Source organism: Anomalospiza imberbis, chromosome 2 (genome assembly GCF_031753505.1).
Source record: "Anomalospiza imberbis isolate Cuckoo-Finch-1a 21T00152 chromosome 2, ASM3175350v1, whole genome shotgun sequence".
Lineage (NCBI taxonomy): Eukaryota > Metazoa > Chordata > Aves > Passeriformes > Viduidae > Anomalospiza > Anomalospiza imberbis.
Genome location: NC_089682.1, coordinates 24828563 through 24850824, shown reverse-complemented (window position 1 = coordinate 24850824; position 22262 = coordinate 24828563). Strand labels below are relative to the sequence as shown.

Sequence of the window (22262 nt, the reverse complement as noted above, 5' to 3'; positions counted from 1 at the left end):
ACATTGAGAGACAGTGAGGCATTCAGGAGAAAGGTAAATATGGACAGGTTTGCAACAAAAAGAGATAGGGGTCATGCCTTTGTGTAACTGGACCTTCATTAAAAATATCTGGGGGGCTGATGGCTGAGAGTAGTCTCTGGCATTTGCAGCTTGCTGAGCCCAGTGGGTGCTACAGGACAGGGAAGCACCCAGGCTGTGCAGCACTGGGGAATACACACTGCTGTTAATGGCTGAGCTGCAGCACAAACTCCAAACAGTGACCTTCCCAGCTTTGGGAGTTCACCTGTTCAGCTGTCTACCCCATGGTGTATTTTATGACATCTCTAACACCCACAGATGAAACTAGTAGGTGGATCCCATTCTCTGGAACACAGACCTGGAACACCTCTCTCTCCCTTCTGGCCTGGAGGTCCTCGGCTGCCTTCAACTCTGCTTGGCTCTCCTGCTTCTCCTTTGTCACCCACTGCACCTGGGAAACCTGCAGAGCCGTATCCATCTGGACCTGTTGAGTAGTTCAGAATAAAGAGGAAAGCTGAAACATTCCTGCATATAACAGTGCATGCTAAAGTACATGTATAGAGCATATGGATTTACAAACTACATGATTCTGTAATGGCTCATTGAAAAAAAAGACTCATAATGAGAAAAAACACCATGAAGTTTTAACTTTATCAGAGGAAAGAAATAATGATTTGAAGTTGTGTTCTAATCCACCTCTGGGGTAGCACATAGTGTATGAATTGATTGCCAGAGCCCACAATAGTGAAGCACATTCTAAAGCTTTGGAGGACACAGTTAAAAAAGTTGCATTACAAAGATCTCACTGACCAAACTTGAAGCCAACACAATGTCGTGCCTCTGAAGATGCAAAGTAACAGCCTCACGTACCTGGTGATCCTGGTAAGCCTTTAGTGCCTGGTAGACCATGCAGTCCACTGATTCCTCTGAAGCCAGGCTGGCCTGTTTTAAAATTACATTCATGATTATCATAATACTTTCTATTAGTCTGTATAGATTCCTGGGCAAAAAAAAAAATCATCAAATGCTTGAATAAATGCTATTCTATGTTAAAATATGGTGTATTATATAAAAATGAATGAATAACCATAAGTTTATTATGAAATACACCACACTGTGGTTTTGTGATTGGCAAATTTTTTTATTATCCAATAAACTCATTACTCCAGAGATATTTTTTTTAAATACCTCTGATCCATCTGGTAGCATGTCATTAGTTTCAGTCTAGCTGTCATAGTTTTTTTAATACCCATTTAGTTTTTCAAAATCCTCAAGCCAAGGCAATTACGACATAATGGTAGACTCTACATGTGGTTATAATAAAGCTGTCTTCAGGAGCAATTCACTCTGTACCATTTAAAAAACCCCTAAAAAACTCTCAAAAAATGTCTGATAGCTACTGTTACTATTGATACAGGTAAACTTTATTCCATCAATTTATACCTATCAAAGTGGTAAGTATGATGTTAAAGCTAGACAATGGCCAGAGCTCTGGAGGATTATTCAGCTGCAGAAAAATAAGTGTCTGTCTGTCTCTCTTCACTGTCTAAAAAGGCAGTCTTCATAACTGTATTAGCTTAGCTTTGAGACAGATTCACATAGAAGAATCTTACTAAAAGATTTCTGGCTGAAAGATAGAAAAAATCTGCTACCTTAATATATTAAGGAATTAAGTAGCAACCATTGAGATTCTGTATCCTGTGATAGAAACAGCTTCATTTTAAACAATCACCTGCATTTTCATAGCACAATTCTGTCTAAACCATAAGTCATTTATTCTTGAAATCAGATATTGAATCAGTTAACAGTTTTTGGTGATGATGCAGGACAACAGTATGCAAGCAACACGTTGCTTGCTATCTATAGCCACATTATAATATTCTCATACTGTATATTACTACCCTTGATGCATCTTGAATAATTTTTTATTGCTTTTTTTCTTCCTAGCTGTCATGAAAAACAAAAATGTTCCTTGAAAACTGCTTTCCTAGTTGAAGAGGTCATCAACAGTTAAAATGAGCTGAAAAGACACCAGAAGCAATAAATCAGCAACCACATCTCATTGTTAATGCACTTGGACTTTGTGAGGAACAAATATTTAGGACAGGAAACTCTGCCACTCTGAATTGCAAAACCCCCCTTTCTTCTTCTTCATCCCAAAAGAACATTTGCAAGTGCTCACACAGAAATGATTGGAGAGCTGGAGCTGTACAAATACCTGCTTGTCCCGGTAAGCCAGGCCAGCCGGGAGCTCCCTTTTGACCTCTAAGTCCAGGAGTCCCAGGGTTTCCTTGCTGCCCTGGGGGTCCAACCAGTCCTGGCAAACCTGCGTGACAACAATGAATCATTGCTCATGAGCATCCTTAAAACCAACAGCCAAAACACAGACTTGCACTACTTTCATTCTCCCAGGCAGCAAAATAAAGACTTTCCCTTCCTGATGTCGTTCTATGACACTGCACTGCTCATCCAAGTGGAAGAAAAAGAGAGCACAGGTAGGAGAGACAAAGTATAAAAGAACAACTCATTACAAACATCAGGTTTCTGACAACCTCAGAAAGACAGCGGGCTCCTCCTACTAAAATGATAGCTTGACTTCTATTGCCAGCTACAACAAGTGATATCATTTCTGTACATGTCACATTCCCCTTCTGCTGCAATTGTTTCGCCTTTCCTACTGAGAAGCTGATCAGACAAGAAATGTTTTCCAGTGAGGCACCTGTTGAAGCTCTTCCAGTCTTGGCTGGAGTTTCTAAGCCCTCTAATGAGAAAAAGTGTGGAGCAACTGCTCTGAAAGAGCATTTCCATGATCCTCCTGCAATAGGACATGTTCTTAAACCCTGAGTGTGTGATCCAGCCACAGCTGAACCTGACTTGGCTTCTCTTGTACGGTTGGCCCATGAGCCTGGCTCAAAGGCTCTGTAACTGTGTCCTGGGGGATAGTGACTTCATTTATGGCAGGAAAAGTCATTGAAAAGCCTACTCCTTGTAGTATTGAGACATTAGAATACATGATTGTGCCAGCAATACAACACTTTGATTGGACACATATTTGTTATAGAAAAGGAAAAACTGGTATAGAGTAGAGTTAGGTTTTTGTAATTTCCTCTTCTGCTGTGAGTTCCACATCCTTGCCACTGCTCCTCACCAATTTACAGAAAGATGAACACATCAAAAACTTAATTACTTTCTTTTAATGGAAAGAGTATTTTTCTTTTTCCTCTTAAACAATGCTATTCTTTGGAGTGTTTAAAAAGAATATTTTACCTTCCTGTCCCACAGAGCCAGGGACACCCTGTGTGCCCTTGAGGCCTTCAATGCCAGGGAAACCAGGATCACCACCTTCTCCTTTTGGTCCCACACCTCCTCTTATGCCTGGAAAACCATAAAACCAGTATATTCTTTTAATTATTTTAATATTCTTTTAAGCAAACAAGCATAACATGAACTTGGCTACTGAATGGATCCTGGTCTTGCCACATAAAGACATTCTTCTAGTCAGGGTGCTTACATAATCTCAGAGCATGAACAGTCCTCTGGCCAAATGATCATTAAACTTGTTTTTAAAAGTGCTCCCCAAAGTATGTGGAATATAACATTGATGTTCAAGTGCACTGCATGTACAGGGAAATTCAATATACTACCTAACAACTCAATTAAAATCTACAAGACTTTGCTATCCCACCTTCTATAATCATGGCCTGATAATTCTCCTTTTGTCATAAACAGCAAAAGAAATTATATAGAAATGTTTACTGGAGTTGTCAGGCATGAATCTTACTGCTATAATGATACTTTCAGGTGAAGAGGTAAATATCGCACATATTAATTTCAATAAAGAAAAGATGGTGACAGCTCCAGGAGCTCCAGGAGCCGTCATGAGAGCACAGGTTCAAGAGCCATGAAAAGCCCAAAGAAAGCTCTCCCTCCCTTCCTCTGGGAACTCTGGTATGTGCAAAGAAATACATTCAGAGAACAACTGTGAAATTAATACCTGTTAAGCCTGGCACACCAACTTCCCCTTTAAGGCCTGGCATTCCTGGTAAGTTTATAGTATCTCCCCGATCACCTATTTCAAACAAAAATGAACACGAGTGGTAAGTCTTTAATTTAAATAGTACTTCCTGTTGTTTCAAAGGAATTGCAACTTCAGAGGCAAAATTCTGCAACTATTATCTTTGTAGAATAAATGAGAAACAAATTAAAGACAGCAAAAAAGTGTCTGGAACAGCCTCCCTCCTTGCCACAGATGGATTTATCTATGGACAGCACATTTTGCATGAAGTTAATAGTATTGACCTTTTTAGAGTCTTCCACACCTACAATATCATTCTGTGAGAATGTAGAAAGACTCCTTGAGATTGAAGACACACTGAGGCCCCTCAGAACTTAATGTCAAGTATTTGATGGGTGATGAATAGAGAGAGTGCTCAGATAAGAGAACAAACTCACCTATTTCTCCATGTGAGCCAGGAGTACCAAAATGGCCTGAAATTCCTGGAATGCCCTTTTCTCCCTGTCATATGATTGAAAGCAGGCATCAGTTAGTGAAGATGAGGATTTATTCAACCTTCCAAGCAGCTGACTTTGGAAGTAATAAAAAAAGGCTATTAAAAGTACCAATTCTGAGTTTCTGTAGTACTTTATAGAGTAACTTGGCAGCAGTCAGTTAATCTAAATCAGTACCAACCAAGGGACAAGTTACGTTTGCAAAGGCTTAAGTTTAAAATGGAGGGCATCCCATTATACATATATAGCAGTGAGTCCTTGCGCTGGTTTTGGCTGGGGTAGAGTTATTTTTTTTCATAGTAGCCAGTACAGGATTGTGTTCTGGATTTATGCTGGAAACCCTGTTGATAACACAGGGATGTTTTCATCCCTACTGAACTGCACTTACATTGTGTCAGGACATTTTTTGCTTGTCACCCCACCCTGACAGTGAGCAGGCTGGGGGTGAGCAAGGGTTTAGGAGGGGACACAGCTGATCCCAACTGACCCAATGGATATCCCACACTTTATGGCCTCAAGCTCAGCATATAAGGCAGAGGGGATAATGGACTGGGGGGTAACAATGCTTGGGGATTGGGCATCAGCTAGTTGGTGATGGGCAGCAGTTTTCATTTGTATCACTTCTCTTTCTTGGGTTTGATTTATCTATCATTGTTTTATTATTATTATTATTATTATTATTATTATTATTATTATTATTATTATATTGTTATTGTCGTTTATTTAAATTATAAAACTGTTCTTATCCACCAGTTCTCTCAATTTTACCCTTCCAATTCTCTTCTCCCCATCCTGCTGGGGATGTGTGGGAGAACAAGCTTAGATTCTGGCTGAGGTTAAACCATAACAGTCCTGCAGTCCTTGGTTAAAAAACAAACATTATTGAAACCTAAAGGCAAAGAGAACCTGAGAAAGGAACATAGTTTTATCTCTCTTAAAGAAATTATGTCTATGAGTCTACTGTCAGGCCTTTTCTAAGCATTTATTTCTTCCAGTGTAATTTATTTTGCTGCCAGAATGAATTACAATGAATTACCCACTGGAAGCTAAGATTTTTAGGCTCTTTTACTCTTAGGTAAGTGACAGTGAATAACTTTTGGCAGTGATACCAAGAAGTCCTGGGACAAAAAGAAAAGTATGACCAACACTGAGAATAATTTTTACCAGCAGCTGTGGCAACAGCATCAAAGATCTAGAAGGAATCATCTGGGTTCTCACTGGCAGAATTCTGGCCTATGAAATTTGGGTGTCTCACAATGAGAAAAGAAATTACTCTCCTTAATGAATGTTGGAGAGAGCAAGCAAAAGTATTTGATGTATTCATTCAATGCTTATGGCATTTTTATCTTTGCACTGCTGGTGTTCAGCAAAATTTCAAGGGGCGAATGCCACTTCTTGAGAAGCTGAATGCCAGCACAAGGACATCCTTATTCCCTCATGTGCATAAACTCACTCTGACTCCTGTGGTGCCAGGGAAGCCTCTGATGCCAGGAGAACCAGCAGGACCAGGATACCCTTTCACACCTGTCAGCCCTTTTGCGCCGATATCTCCTTTCACACCAGCCACGTAGCTGGGATGCCCAGGGGACCCTGGGGTTCCTGTCTTTCCAGGAAGGCCTGGCATTCCCTTGCTTCCTGCAGGCAGGGAAGAAGAAAAATACGTAAGGGAAGACATACATGTAGGCTTGTGTGTAAGAAGTTTTCCTACTACTGCCCTTCTCGAAACATGGCACCACAATGTGCTGTACAAGGCAACACACATACAAACACACATCTTCCCTCAAAGCTTTTCTTGGGGGTGACTCTGTGAAATGCATCCAGGAGCTCAGTTTCAGCTGCCAGAGACCTTGCTGGGGAGGCTGCAGCCAAGTGGTGCAATCAATGAGCAGGTAGTTCTGAATGTGCTTGCCTTGTTTTACTAGGACCACTGACCTTTTAAGCCAAAGGATCCCTTTGTGCCCCTTTCTCCAACATCTCCTTTTTCACCTTTAACTTCCATCATCATGCTGGGCATGAGCTTTGGAGGTTCTCCTGGGGGGCCTTGATCCCCACGGTCACCTAAAGGGTAAAAAACCCAACCATGTCACAAAATGCTAGTCAGCAGCATGGTCAGAAAGTGAACAGAAGAGTGAATTAGGAAAAAGGAATGACCTTGCACAAGCTACAGAAAATCCACTTGCATGAAAAGTAACCTGTGTCAATACAACATGGCAATGGAAGAGTCATGCTTAAGAAAACATGAAAACTGAGTTAAACCTTTGTACATACAATCCTGGGAGTTGGACCCAGACTCCTCTGTGACAGATAATTTATCTCTCAGCAGATCAGTTAGGAATCATGTGTTTATAAAAAAAGCCCCAAAATCATGGTTTATAATAAACCCCCAAAAGCACATTGGAGGAAGCACAGAATAGTAGTTTAGTTTTAGTGCAAAGGAAGTTCTCAGTCAAAAAGCCTTGGGCAAAAGAATGTTTTTGGATTTGTTACCAGTTACAGTGTTCATTTTCTTGACTTTATGGTTACTGGTGATATCAGTAAATAATGTCCAGAAGAAGGGACCCATATAGACTCTATGAGTGTCTTTAGTTCTTTGTAGGGTGCAGAGACAGGCCAGTAACCCAGACTTGTCTCCTATGCACTGTCTCATATTTCTTCACCAAGTGTATTTGCACTTCTCTTCACAGGGGCTGCTTTCACAGTTGTCTTTTGCTGAGACTGTTGCTGGGATCGCTGTTCTACAAGCTCTCAATTGCAGACACTTTTTAAAAAAATACCTGTCTCAGGGTCCCTAGAAAGAACAGTTTGGTCTTGTGAAAAAACATTTATTTAAAGGTAATTGTGTACAATCAAAAGAGGGCTGAGATGCAGTTTTCATTTCATCAGCGATAATACCAGCTGAATGTTTGTGACTTTTAAGTTTTTAATAATGTTTGTGACTTTTAACTACTTAATTTTAACTACTTAATTGCCTGTTTTTCTGAATATTTACTTGTCTTTACAGTGCAACTGGAGAAAAATCCAAATATTCTCCCCCAGACATCTTATGCTTCCTGGGAAAATGCTCTCTTGACTTCTGCACATGTAGAGAGGTGCCACTATCTGAGTTGAGTAACAAGATGTTTGTCTCCAGCCTTAAGTGTGTAAAGAAGTAACCTTTCCCTGAGTCTAAAATTCAGACCTCTTGGCCAGAGGCCCATGTGTGAAATATGTGGAGGAATGTCTGAGCTAAATTTACCCTGTGAAAAATGTGTCTTCTTTGTCTCTGTGTTCTTGCAAAATACTTCTGCAGATGTGAAGAGCAAACACACTAGTACCACCCATAAGCAAATACCTTTGAAGCCACGTGCACCCTGTGAGCCTTTATCTCCCTGAGCCCCAAGTGGGCCAAATTCTCCTTTGATTCCCTTGATGCCTGGTCTTCCTTTTAGGCCTGTCATGCCTTTGAAACCATCAATGCCAGGTGAACCTCTCGAGCCTTTAAGAAAGAAGGGGAAGAGAACTGTTACTTCACTCAGATTTCTGCAAACTAAGTAAATATGAACAAGCAGCAAATGACTAAAATGGTATGAAAACTTCAGTGCAGCAGTACCTATTTTTGGGTGCCTTGATACCTACAGCATTCTGTGGGTCTGGAGCAGGCACCCAAGCTCTCTAAGAGGTAGCAGAGCTCCTGAGGTAGTGTGCTCTCAGGAGTACAAGAACCTGCCTCAACTGGCCAAGAAGAGGTGTTGTGGAGATGACCAGAACTTGCTGCATTTCTTCTGAGAGATCAGTACAACCCCTCTCCTAGAGATGAGCTTGAGATATGTACCTAGTACCACATAAGGTTTGTAGTCAGCCTGGTCTACGTGCGGAGATACAAATCATGGGTCTAGGACTGGCTGGTCCTTTCTCAACAAAAATTCCCCTACTCCTCTTTTCTAAACAAGAGAATGCTGTTTTACATGTGTAATGCTAACAAATAGATCTTCATTTCTCTCAAATGAAAGCTGATTAGTACTCCAGAGCTAGTCTTGTCTTGTCTTTCCAACTGATGAAATTGCAACATGCATTTTTAAGCATGCTTTGTGCTCAGCTTGGCTTCACATGGAGTTGAACCTCCCTGTGTGGTGTAGGCAATGTGCATTACACATATGTGTTTTCCTGTGGCTGGTAGGTGAGAATCTCACCTTCTCAACATAACATTAGTATCCTAAAGTCACCATTGAGGTCTTGTGTCTGGCATTGCTCAATTCACAGCTCCCAGCTTTAAAAAACTTTAAAGCCAATGTTTGGGGAAATATCTCTTAAATTTCACTGAGGACCAATGGGACTAGGACAAGGGTAAGAGTTTTAGAGAGAAAACAGTAAATACTGTGTATTTTTTAAAATGAGAAATAAAACAGCCATTGCTTTTCTAAATAGGGCTGCATATCACAGGCTAGCACTGTGCCAAGCCCAACACAGGGGAACACGGGCAGTGATTTTGGAATGTATGAGGCACATGATTCTAATTCTGCTGTTTCAAATAGAAGGAGACCAGCAGAGAATATGCCTGGTTCATGTCTGCACAGAAGAGCTTTAATCAACCACTGTTCTCAAAGCAGCAGTCCAGAGCTCACCTTTATCTCCTGGAAAGCCATCCATTCCACTTATGCCAGGGGGACCAGTCACACCACGTATACCCGGCAGTCCTGTGTGACCCATGTCACCTTTGTCACCAGACAGACCCTTGAGGCCCACGGGGCCAGGAAAACCTTGCTCACCATCTTCTCCCCTAGCACCAGGTGGACCTGTTGTGTAAACATGAGAAAGGGACAGTAAAAAAGGTTTGGACATAGATGATGATTTCATACAAGGTAGCTCAAGAGGGAGAAACTGCTGTCCTACCAACTTCATATCGAAGTGGGGAAATTAGGATTTTTTCATCAAACAATTGCAGCAATCATTGTAAAGATAAAGTAGCTCATCAACATGAACCAGCCTCGCTAGCAGTTTGGTTCCACACCCACTTGCAACAGGACCTCTTTAATTTAAGAATTAAGCCCCTTTTACATAAGCCTACCCTCATTTGGTGGCTTCCTTTTTCCAGTCTGCCAGCAGCCAGCTCTGATCTGACTTGGTAGGTGGCTACTGAAAGAAAAGCAGCAGCTCTGCCTGTGAAGATCATCCCCAAACTTAACTGCTGTGGAAACCTTACAGTTGCCCTCCCACAGAGGACTAGCAAGAGGAATGACACAGGACTGCATTGCTTCCTCACCGAGAGGTCCTTGAGAGCCGGGGCCACCATCTGGCCCACGGTTTCCTGGTGGACCTGGGAATCCATGTGTTCCTGGTGTTCCTGGTAATCCCATCAAACCAGGGAGACCTTGTGGCCCTGGATCTCCTTTGGGTCCTGGCAAACCTGGGCTACCATCCGCTCCTAAAAGACCAAAGTTATGCATTAGAGAGCATCATATGTAGAGAACATGTTTTTATATATTTGTTCTGTGTATACCCTAGGCTTCCAGAGTGTGTATTTCCTTTGAAAATTCAGTGAGAAAAGGAAAAGCAAATTAAAGGACTGATCTTTAGATTTAAAATAATTTATGTTACCAGCAATAATCTCAATATTTGCATCACATAGGTTGATTGATTCTTTCAAATGAATAGTAATGATTTGGCACCATGTGGATATACATGCAGGTCTCTTTCAGTTTTAATCCCCATCTTTCTATTTTAATCCAAATAATTCAGTTAGTCCTGATCTCTCTGTCACATATATCTTAGTAAGAACTGAATCAAGCAGCTGACTGAACTACTGAAATAATGCTATGTATCTTTTCTAAAATTTTATAGGCAGGAAAAGTACCATTTAGGACAGATGGTGGGATCTGTGTTATTGTATAGAAATTTCCACATATGGTTGTTACAAGGCATTTCTCTAAGACTGATACAAATTCCTAAGCAAAAAAGCCCTAATTTTACATAACTTAATGCACTGGGTTAAAAATTATGTCTCTACCACATATGAGGAAAGAGGGTGTTAAGTTTTAAAAGATAATGCCTGCTTTTCATTCAGCTTGGAGAAGCAGCAGCATACAAATACTACATGGCATTTAAAATCCAGGTCAAGTAGATCTCTTTCTTCAGGTTTTACATCAGTGTAGGTCCATTGGCTTGACTGTAGTTAAATGAGCTTTATAACTGCAGTCATTTAAAGTGGGTTTTCTCAACGACAGCATACAGGCTTTAGTTTGCTATTCTGAACGAAGTGGCAAAGGTGGTATAAAGGAATCCCTAGTCATTTGATGTAAAATTTTAAAAATTCCTACTTGTAGAAGAATTCACATGCTATCTGAAGCCATTCTGCCAGAATTGTAAAATAAATCAAGAACAGACAAACTAGTGATGCTTTTTATTTTTACTGTATTTTTAATACTGAAAATTTAGTTCTACAAAAATGTTTACAAAGAAGGTACAAAGTCACACCATACTTTTTTGTTTTCAAACAAAATTGGATTTTTTCCCCTTTTCAGAGGTGTTAGTGATGTTTTCTGCCTTTTCTCAAACTTGTTAAGGGCCACAGAGCTTCTTTCATCCCTTTCCTTCACTCTGGGGCTCTACCTCAAGTGAAACCAGCTCTCCTCACTTCAAATAACTCTGAGGAGATGATGCTCTTCTTTATTTAATTTAATCAAAAATCATGAGTAGGATATCTAAAACTAGCTCCTGTGATAAACATTGCTTCAAGCTAGTCATACAATTACTACTCCTTTCTCAGTTCCACACAGGGGAAGGAGGTAATCAGCAGTCCTAAATTTTATTTTAGGTCCAAATGCAATTGAAACTGCGTAGCAGGCTATGATAAATTCCCACGTGTGCTTTTGAAAGTCCTTCACAGAGTTCAGAGATTGAAAAAAAAACCAGGTTTTATTGAGAAACTCTGTTTTCTGCAGGGATTTTAGGATGTTTTTTGCAAACTAAAATGAACACCCTGAAGTTATGAATAAGCATATAATATTATCTTTTTCTTATTTGTGAGTGCCCAAAGACTGACAAGGTAAAATAGCTTATTAGCTGTTACCTAACTCTATGTCCTCTTAGCTAAAATTCACAAATTCAGCACTACTGCAATGTACTGATCAGCAAAGCCATGCAATACCCAGACATTTTTGGTGTGGGAAAAAAATCTCAGTATTACTGCTGTACGTAAGTGAAAATTCAGGATAATAGTGACACCACCATTCCCTTAACTACAGTGAAAAAAAAATTAGCAGTACATCTGAAAGCGACAAAGATGAGCAAAGTCTGGTTCTCTCCTATGCTCCTGTAGTTGATTTCATGTAGAGCAGTGTGATGGACAGCTGAACAGAAGTAATGGATCTCCAGAAAGCGTTCAGAGGAGCCAGGCATGTTGGCAACAGCTGACACAAAAGTGGAAATAATGGGAGATCATCAGGCACTGGGAATTGACAGTGAGGTCATCAGTACCTCTGACCCATCCTAACATGGTCTCTTCCTACTCTCACATCCCTACAATTTGGCTGCATTTGTATCACGCTCCTAGGCAAACCTTTCTTTATCAGAAGCTGTTACCTCTAGTTCCTGGTACTCCTTGATCTCCTGGTGCACCTTTCAACCCTGGGAAGCCAGGGAGGCCGACATCCCCTCGGGAACCTGCTGCTGCTCCAAAAACGTCACCAGGAAGGCCCTTTGGTCCTGGTGCTCCTGGAGCTCCGGATTTTCCTGTAAGGCCTGGGTGTCCCTGCAGTCCAGGTAGCCCATTTGGGCCTCTGTCTCCCCTGGGTCCAGTAAAACCTATAAATAAAAAGGGGACTAGGCATCACAGAATTCACTACAAATGTTGGAGCTCAAATCCTAGATATACCAACGTGATGTCCCCATTACCACAAACGACAAGTTCAAGGCGTCTTGTGGGCTGGAAAACTGGAGCGGGACTGAAAGTTAAGCCCAAGCACTGGTGAAAGATAGCACGGAAAACTGCAGGGGATTGCTCCCTGTGGCCTGGGAGCCGTATGGGAGCCCTAATTTAGCAATCAGAGCACTCTGTGGAGTTTACCAGGGGAGATGGTCCTGCCCTATGCTGCACAGAGCCATGCTGTATGATGCATCCCTTGATGCACCAGGACATGCACCAGCTCTTCTTTTGCTTTCTCTGTTGCTACTACAGATGCTGTAGACGAGTCCAGAGAACACTGTCAGGCCATGTGCTGCCTGGGGGCAAAGCACCACCTGGCACTGGATTTGGGAAAGTTTGCAGCACTTCAAAATCTGTGAGGATTTAGAACTTTGAAATAAGATATCTCAAAAAAATTTCCAGAGAGCTCATAAATTAAATTGCATCAATGGCTTCTATAAAGGGGTACAGAAAAAACCCCAAACAACTCATTACCCATTTCTCTGACCAAATAAACTTGGTCAACCACAGGGAAGTGGTAGTTTCTGGAGGTAATTTTTGTAATTCTTGCTGGACTGAATAATGATTTGGGAACATACACACCCACTGCAGCTTATATGTGCATGCCACTAAATGAATCACACAGTGCAGTGCAGTGGCACACACAGAGGCTCATTTATGCTAATGTTGAAAAGAATTAAATGGAAGTACTAATACTATTATTTTCTTCCTTTCTGCATCATCATTATGAATATAATGCACTTGGAATCTAAAGTTTCTTGTTACTGAATTTCTTTATGAGACTCTAATGAATTTTTACCAACATATTTATAATTTTGAACAATAAAGCAGATTTTAAAAGGCTGGTATCTATGACATTTTTCATCATTATGGAAGTTGCAAGAAATACTTCTGTATTTGAAACGCAGTATTTCTGTCTAATGACTTATTGATTCAATGTAGAAGGGAAAATAAGTGAAAATGTACCTAGAATCAAGTATTTGTGTTTAAGTGACTTCAGTAAAAAGGTCAAAAGTATAAAAAGAATGACTAATTATTTCAAGATACCTGGAGGACCTGGGAATCCTTCCCGACCTGGATCACCTCGTGTACCATTTAGCCCTGGGTAACCCATTGGACCTGGATCACCTGGGAATCCTCTTGCACCTTTTGCACCTAAATTATATAAAAAAAAGTAAAAAAGTGTGATCTGAACAAACAAAACAGAAATGTGCATATAATGTAAAAAAAAGGTAGTAGTATCATCATAATGTGTTTCTGGATGCGAAAATGAAACCTTTAAAAATAATTAATGGGGCTATACAGTAACTCTTAGAAGTATTCAAGATCCCAAAACATGGACCAAAAATCTAGGTTAAGTGCTTTTACAGACATGGATTAACCTGACTTAAAGACTAATGATATGAAGACTACTAGGGTAAAGATAATTAGTTTCACAGATTTTTGGAGCTTTTCAATATTTTGAAAATTAGGGCTTTTAGATTAAGGTCAAAAAGCAATGTCAAAAGAGAATGTTCACAGAAATTGGCACAGATGAGATGCTGTAGGATGAAAAAAATTTTCCTTTCCCTGCTAAACTGATCACAGAACAAGAGCAGACTGGTTTAGATAACAAAGAAGCAGAAATGTAAGGCTAAAGATTAGATCAAATAATCCTTCAAAATGAATACAAATTAACTAGCCAACTTACTATATTTGTAATATTACAAGTCTAGAGATTCCCTAGTTAAAGAAAGGATGTGCCAGTTCTTCAGGCACTGCCCTCTTGTTCATACTGATTTTTCTCCTGACAGCTAAAATGATACCTCCTTTCCTCATGATACAGTATTTGACATTTCAGTAAGGGCAAATATTACTGTTTTTTAACATCTCAAAACCTGCAAGCAATTTTGTAGGATTCTTTTGTTATGTTTCAAAAATAATATATTTTTTTCCATGCAATAGTTTTATTACATGAGTCTTGTTAAATCCACTGTCTTACAAGATCAAGATTTTTGGTAAAGTTCTTTGAAAATAATTTCTGGGGAATGCTTTGTTCCACTATGCTCCCCAGTACTTTGAACTTTATAAGTTTCCAGCTCAGGCTTGAAGGTCAACAACATGCTTTAACATTTTAAATGTTGTTGCTTAGCATCACCATGAATTAAAACTCATTTATTCATTACTGAAAGCAAGTTTCTCTCCATCCCTAACTATGACAAACCAAGGGAAATATCACTTGGATTTTGATGCTTTCTTCCACTTTAGTTTTCTGAAATTTATATTATTTAACCATGATTATTTGTAGTTTTAGCTATCATTCGTGAAGAGGAGCAGGAAACATTAAAAAAAATGAGAAATAAGGTGCACATTACCAGCCAATACAGTATGCATAATATTTCACTGTGCTGTACAGGACTATTTTTTCTCTCCCTTATATGAAAAGTAACTTCTTAGAAAGAAATCAAAAGGAAAATCTTAGGCTTTCAGGTCTCAATGAAAAACTCCAATGTGCCTCTTACTCAAATGGCATCTTGGTCTTGTTTCCCACCTGTAATAACTGGCTTTCATTAAATCTGTTCAGTATTACACTAATTAAAAAGCCATGTGAGAGAAAGAAGGTGCAGAGGGAGAATACATCCACTGCTTACCACATATTTCAGTAAGTCAATATGTGATGTTAGCTGGCGATAACATGTTGTGCCAAACAGCAGCGCAACAAAAGTTTTTATTTTGGCCAATGTAATGTTTGGTTTGCAAATATTTTAGTTGTTTGAGACAGAAAACAGCTAAAAATTTTATTCAACGGCAATTGTGTAGATCTTGAGACTCCTGAATAACCAAGATGTAACTCAGGGTGGTCTGCATGTGTTGCCTGGAATTTCAAAGCAACACAAGGACATGAGGGTGGCAGGCTATAAAGACAGCTCCTTGCTTGATACACTGTGCGCCATTAGCACCTAGGACACCAAGAGACTTAATTGTCTACAGAGGAGCTCCATGCTGGCTGAACAGAAGGTGGGAAATCTTGTGGACAAACCACATCACTCCAAGCAGACAATGAAAATGGTGTAAAGGAGGTGCTGGTGCTTTTGCGCTGGTCTGGCAAATGCGGGTAGGAATGATGCTCCAGACAACTCAACTGACACAACTCAATTGAAAATGTGTCCTTTTTTGCCCAGGCTTCTGGTTCCAGAACTGCCTCTGGAACTGATTGAAAGGCACAGAGTTCTGCACTGGGCTCTGCAAGGGGCCCTTCCCAGGTTTTGCAGAGAGAGGATGAAAAACAAGTCTTAAAAAAAAAACTAGTCTTAAAATTACTAAAGCATGTAAGCTAACAAAGGCAGAGAAAGATCTATTAGAAAAAGAGCTAACCAAGAATACAAAATGTAAAACACATGAAACAGCATCACTTATGTTACAGCAGCCTTACAGCTGGGAATTAAATCTGACTGTACTCACTAAAAGAAAAACCTTCAAGGTCATATGAATGAAAGAATAAACAAATCATATTCCAAAAAAGCTACAAAATGTTGCAAAGAAAACAAGAAGCCATGATCCTAGCAACAAATTTCGGCACTAGGACTAGGAAAACACAGATAGTCTTTCATCAGAGACAAAATTTTTCCTTTTAAGATGCATTAATCTGTGATAAATCAATTAATCAATCTATGTATGTCATAATAAACCTTGTAGGGAAAATAAAAAAAGAGCTTGACCTTAAAACTTATACTCCAGATCTCTAAACTTGGCTAAAGCACAGAAACAGATGCATCAAGAATTTTACATTTACCAAAATCTGAAGGACCCAGCTATGTTTTTTGTTAGTGTCTTTATAGCTGGTGATGAGAAGGATTTATTGAAAAGCAGTTTTATTGCTTAGGCTGGGAGTACATAAGTTTATAGGAACTATCAGTGCTGGAGAGATGTTCCCTCTTCAAGGTCAGTCATTATGACCAGCCAGCACACCTTGCCCATATGTGTCTCAATTCCATCTCACACAGTCTTTCAGGCTCTGTCCTCACCTCCTCTTCCTCTTGGAAGGAGATGTGTCACTGTTGACTCAGGAATGGGGGTGAGGTGACATATAGACTCTAGGTCTCTTCAGAAGGCTAATCTGAGTTCATTAGAAACCCATTCTTTTATACACTGCTCCAATACAGGTGGACCTGATTAGTCGTTTAATCACCACCCCGTCACACAATTGGCTAATTAAGAAGACACCCTTTGGTAAACATCTTATGAGAAACAACTGTTCAAAACACCAGCTGCAAAATAGTTTTAATTCTTTCCCTCAGCCTTCTCAAAACTCCCCAGAACAATGCCTGGGAAAGTTTATCTGGTTTCTCTCTCTCTGACTAAACTGTCGCATCCACAGGTCTCCCTTTTTGTTTAAAGGAGGAGGCAGCATTTATAATCCCCTGCAGGGCCCTTTGCAGGAAGGAGAACAAACACAGCTCAGAGGTGGGGAGCCCTCAGTGGCGGGGAGGCCCAGGATGACCAGATGGCCCCTCTGGGCTAGGAGGGAGCAGCTCTGCAAGGAAGGTGTGTGTGGCTACAGACAGAATGGCCGTGTTGTGTCAGGCAGCCTGGCCCAGACACAGTGCTGCACCTGCACTGAGACTTTGGGCTCACACTTGCTGAAGGCACTCTGTACATAAAACTTGAAGAGGAACAGTGAGAAGGATTTGTCACAGTCCTCCATCAAATCCTTTTATCACCCTGCTCTTCAGAGGACAGGATTTGCTTTGTGAGGTGTGCAGTCAGCTCTGAGAGATTTCAGTACACTCTCCAGCACTAAATCTGCAGACTCTGTATACTCTTACTCGCATGTGGAGAATAGCAAACAGGCTGTCCTTTCTGCCTTCTTCTTTGTGGCTGACACTCATTAGCAAAAGCAGGCTTAGTTCAGAAATGGTGAAGTTACCTGGGCTGCACATTGCTTAGATCGCTCTGCCAGGGTCAGGTTAATGCTACAGTTCCAAAGTAATTTCTAGAACTTGCTGTCTGCTAATGCTCAGTTATAACTGATATGGCAAGATACCCTTCAAATGTGGGAAACACAACATGGGTAAAGGCAAAACATTACCTGTGGCTCCTGGCACTCCTGGCTTTCCTTGGGATCCCTTTGGTGGCCTTACACAGCCTGCACCTGCAAACAAAAAACCAAGTTAGTCACACTATACATGCTCTTCTACTGTCTCTCCATGTCTCTGGGCCTGCAGTTGAGACAATTTCATTAAAACAGGTGAAGAAAATTAACAAGCAAATTCCTAATTTGAAAAGAAATTTTATTCTTCATAAAAAAAAAAAAATTGGCTACGTGTGGCATTTTCAGGGGAGCACTCAAGCTAATCTCCACCCCAAGAGCTGCTCTTCTGCCTGTTTTACAGGGGTTATGGTGGCAGGTCCAGTTGGACCAGCATGGGAAGTGAGTCCAGCCTACTGCATTTTTCAGAATAAGAGAAATGCTTTATTTCCTTATGGGTGGTTTATACCCATGCAGCAATCAAGTTAATTTTTGTAAAAATCTAAGGATTTTTTCTTATATGTCACATTGCACTGAGAATCTTCACTCATAGTTCTTCTTTAAAAAAAGTTGCTAAAATTTTCTTGGGCACACAATTTCTGGTACTGTTTTTTATAGATTGCATAGTAAAAATACAATAAACACTAAGGAGTGATGAAATAAAGAATCTCTGAATTGTAGAGCCAAAAGTGCAATAATTTTAGAAAATGTTCAATTTGATTAATTTAGTTTAGAGCTACATAGAGTATAGGAATACTTATTTGTGACCTAAAGTTCAAACAGTTTACAACCAAGAGCATCCAAAGCAGCCATCAGAAGAAAGTATCGACCCATAAAAGCAGCATAATGCTAGAAAGAAATTCAAGCCATGTGTATGTACAGTACCTGACCATATTGGTTCGGTTGCATCTCCTCTAGGAAAGTCTTCAACAACCTGCCCACAGTCTATGAGCAAAGAATTAGAAAACACAGTTATTATCTAAAAGAGAAATTGCAAAAAGACAAAAATGTTCTCAATTCTAACTAAAATGCCTATAAAACCAGCAGATAATGTATTCTCTTATGTATTATGCACGCATACCACACAAAAGATTTGCTGTAACCTACTGAACACTCTACCCACACATTGGTTAGATCCAGGCCTAAAACCTATCCTGTCCATGTTAGGAGGCTGTCCCATGCACTGTGTAAGGTTGACATGCTTGCTTTAGCTTGAATAATCTGCCAGGCTTCTTGAAGGAGGACTGAAACTCTGATCTTGAGCTCTTCTGAATGTAGCCCTGGCATTGCTATGCTTGGAAGGGACTTGAAAAGCTGCAGAAATACTATGAGGAGCTCTGAAGGGTGGAAACATGATTTTCTCTGGTCAATTAAATGATTATGTCAGATGGGAAAAATCAGAGAAAACCACCTGTGGGATTTCCAATGGCAGGACATTGCTCCATTGCCTCCAACTGCTTGAAACATGAAAAATGTTACTTGCTGGCACTAACACATTAGTTCATGTCATTTCAATATCTGACATGAAACTACCCTGACTTCTGAAGTATCTCCTTTTTTTAAGATTTCTGGACAACACCAGCATTTCCTTTTATTCCACATAACCTCCACCAAGCTGTCCCTTTTCAAGAGTGTGCTGGATAAATGCTGCACACAACTCAGTGCTGATCTCCCATGGCTCTGATGTAAGACACAGTGGTGACTCTTACCTAGTTGGCCAGGCTCTCCTGGCAAACCAGGCAGACCTGGAGATCCTGGGTTTCCAGCTTGTCCTTGGTCACCTGGAGGACCCCGGAAGCCTTTTGGACCAGGAAATCCTTCACCTGGCAGGCCTGCTTCTCCTGGAAAGCCCTTTGGGCCTAATTCACCTGGATAACCAGGATCACCGGGGAAACCTCTGATAGCATCACCCTGTGGGAAGTGAATGGAGATGGTCACTCCTGATTTTGCTGAGAAACAAACACAACTCAAACAGTTGAACTACTCTCATGAATAACACCTTATGGGCAGCAATTTCTCAAGTGTTGCATCCCAGCTCTTTCAATCAACATTGAAAATAAAGTATTTTTGAAATAACCTGAATTTAAAGTAGACCACATAGCAGTAAGGGCATGAGAGAAGTGCTCCTTGAGGGAACATTCCCCTAAAAATGTTGGCCCATGAAAAGCAATTGGGCAATATGAATAAATGTTGTGGAGGGGCTGCTGGTCCTTCCTGAAAAGCTGTAAGTGGATCTGGGGAGACCAAATGCATTCTTAGAGATGCATTGTGGCATTTACTTCTGAGAAAAGCTGACATAAAAATGCACCCAAAAGATTTTTTCTCTGTCTGCACTCCCAGTGATCACTCCCACACTACCGAATCAACATTTTACAAACATCATCAGAAAATGCTTTTCTATTTTCAGAAGCAATATAAAGTACCATCTTCACTGGACGGAAAAGTACTGTGGTCTAGAGTGCCTAGTATAGCTCTTGCCCATCTTCAAATATGATGTAAGAGCATCCCAGTGGTTCAAAACATCATTTATGATGGGCCACAGGAATTCTTGCAAAGTATTTAATTTTGCCTAAAGAAGGAAGTTTGAAAATGAACAAAGACTACCTGTTTAATTTCTAGATAGCTACAGTTAGGTGAGCTGCTATGAAGCAATATGATGACATAATGTACATTTTAAGGACATATAATTGCAGTAAATTTTGCTTTCCTTCAACACAGTTGTACCAAAGCTATTGAAGTTCAGTCACAAATAATATCAGACTATACTAGAAGGAGTCACTAATAAACCATACACTACCACTTATTGTTTAAGTAAAATAGAAATAAAAGTGAAAGATTTTTCTAAAAACCCTGAGAATAAACCTGATGCTAAATTTATCAATAACCAGCAAACCCAGTCTAGTTTTGCATCATTATCTGTGAAAGAAGGACAGGCTGGTGATCATAACTCCTCAGAATTAAGTGCATTAGTAACTGGGTCTGGTGTATTTGCTGTGTTTGTTGCTTACCGGAAGGCCAGGCTGTCCTGGTAAACCATCCAATCCATCTCTGCCTGGGAAACCATCTTCACCTCTGATTCCAGGCAGCCCAGGATCTCCTCGGATCCCTTTGGTGCCTAAAGAAGACCTTCCATTGTGAGACCAATCTTTCATTAATACTATAAATAATAGGAAAATACAGGTGATAAGAATTTTCACTCTACCTTTTGTAGTTACGTGTAAAGACTCTCCCTTTTCTCCTTTCTGTCCAGGAAATCCAGCTGGACCCGAAAATCCCTGGTGTCACACACATTAAAAAAAAAAAAAACAAAACAAACCAGAACTGCTTAAGAAATAAATATCAAGATTTGCATTTCTACTGTCCTGCTTAAAAAAAAAAAAAAAGCCTCCTTAAATTTTACTGCTTTCCTGTTACTTTCCATGAACGATTTCCTCTTCAGTAATCCCATTCTTGTTCAGAACCTTTATTAATACGTTCTAACTAGGACCAAGGTCTCTATGGCATGGTAGATGGCATGAGGATGGATTGGGACGCTTGTGGCCTTCCATGAACTAGAGTCCTGCAGGTGACTGCTGCTGCAGAACTGCACTGGAGAAAACATGGTGAATTTCTCAGTGTTAGCCACCAAAGGAAATGCCCTCTTTGCCACCTTGGAAAAACCCTTAGGGTTCTACTGACATGCAGTTCCTCCCGTGCACCACTCCCAAGGAGAACAACCTCACAGCTGGCAGTGGATTGAGACTGGGGCTGTTCTGGGGCTGAAAAGCAGCACCACCTTCATTTACCAGACAAGAACTTGGGCACAGAGCGATTAAGTGATCAAATCACTTAATCAAATCACAGACCTATGGGAAGATTTTGGTTAGAAGGGAGGGCTAGGGGTCTCTGGCCCAGCCCAGCACTTGGAGATAGAGCAGATTGCTCAGGGCCTTGAAAATCCCCAAGGAGGGAAACCTTCTGTCTTGCAAAGACAAGCTGTGGTGATGCTAAAGACCAGTCTCTGGTATTCTTGATTCCTTGGCACAAAGCTGGAGGCTCCTCCTGAACAGACCATCTGAAAGTGGCATTTCTAGCTGCTGGCCAAGAGCCTTGCAATCACACAACCAAATCCATATCCATGGTAGGTGCCAAGGCCCAGAGGTTACAGAGTAATTTACTAGTGATTGTTTTATGCCAGTTAGCTTTAGCTCTGAATTATTACACTCATGCTCACTGAAATATAAGCTGTCCATGTTAGGTTTTCCTCAGCCATCTCTTACTGAATTCCAGGGTAGACACTAAATGAAAGGGATATACCTGATAATTTTTTTTTAAATACTCCTGTGCCAAACATTATTTAAAAGTGTGTCTTTGGCACCACTGTATTTTATTGATATTCTGGGTGAAAAGCATGTGTAAAAACTGTATCTCAGCTGCAGCTCACCACAACAATACAGGTTTGCACTTCTGTTAGTCAAAAGAGTGAGATTAGTTTTGATTATAAGGATTCTACTTTACCTGGAACATATTTGAAAACTGTATTTTAATGGTGAGTGAAGCCAATCTGTACTGCATGGTAAAGTTGTTTCTTTTGGACATTGATTTTTTTTCAGGCCAAAAGAAATCTCAAGAACTTAAAATAATGCTGAATTACTGCATTAACACTGCACTAATAGCATGATCTTCACATTACTATTTTTTCTTCTCAAGATTTAGTTGTTATGTATAATAAAATTTAGCACAGAGGTATTTTCAAAATATTTTACAGCTGCTTCTAATTTCTCTGTCTTCACAGAAAAACATCCCTTTGCTTGGGATAAAACTTCATTGTCATTAAACTAGCATAGA

The 22262-nt window shown here is 40.3% G+C and overlaps 1 protein-coding gene across 4 annotated transcripts in view; it reads right to left on the bottom strand.

The window, feature by feature from the left end:
• The window catches only part of COL4A2 (collagen type IV alpha 2 chain), a 140399-nt gene that overhangs the window by 10398 nt on the left and 107739 nt on the right, over positions 1-22262 (bottom strand). For 3 of the 4 annotated variants that reach the window (XM_068180135.1, XM_068180136.1, XM_068180137.1), the window contains 18 exons: positions 20638-20710; positions 20444-20550; positions 19145-19346; positions 18321-18380; positions 17496-17558; positions 13475-13582; positions 12085-12306; positions 9767-9928; positions 9129-9299; positions 7859-8002; positions 6460-6585; positions 5981-6162; positions 4471-4534; positions 4013-4087; positions 3286-3393; positions 2237-2344; positions 889-960; positions 377-502 (listed from right to left, as the gene is read on the bottom strand). In XM_068180135.1, the coding sequence (XP_068036236.1) occupies positions 377-502; positions 889-960; positions 2237-2344; positions 3286-3393; positions 4013-4087; positions 4471-4534; positions 5981-6162; positions 6460-6585; positions 7859-8002; positions 9129-9299; positions 9767-9928; positions 12085-12306; positions 13475-13582; positions 17496-17558; positions 18321-18380; positions 19145-19346; positions 20444-20550; positions 20638-20710 (2173 nt within the window). The remainder of the gene's footprint in view (positions 1-376; positions 503-888; positions 961-2236; positions 2345-3285; positions 3394-4012; positions 4088-4470; positions 4535-5980; positions 6163-6459; positions 6586-7858; positions 8003-9128; positions 9300-9766; positions 9929-12084; positions 12307-13474; positions 13583-17495; positions 17559-18320; positions 18381-19144; positions 19347-20443; positions 20551-20637; positions 20711-22262) is intronic. The other variant, XM_068180138.1, reaches the window with a different exon arrangement.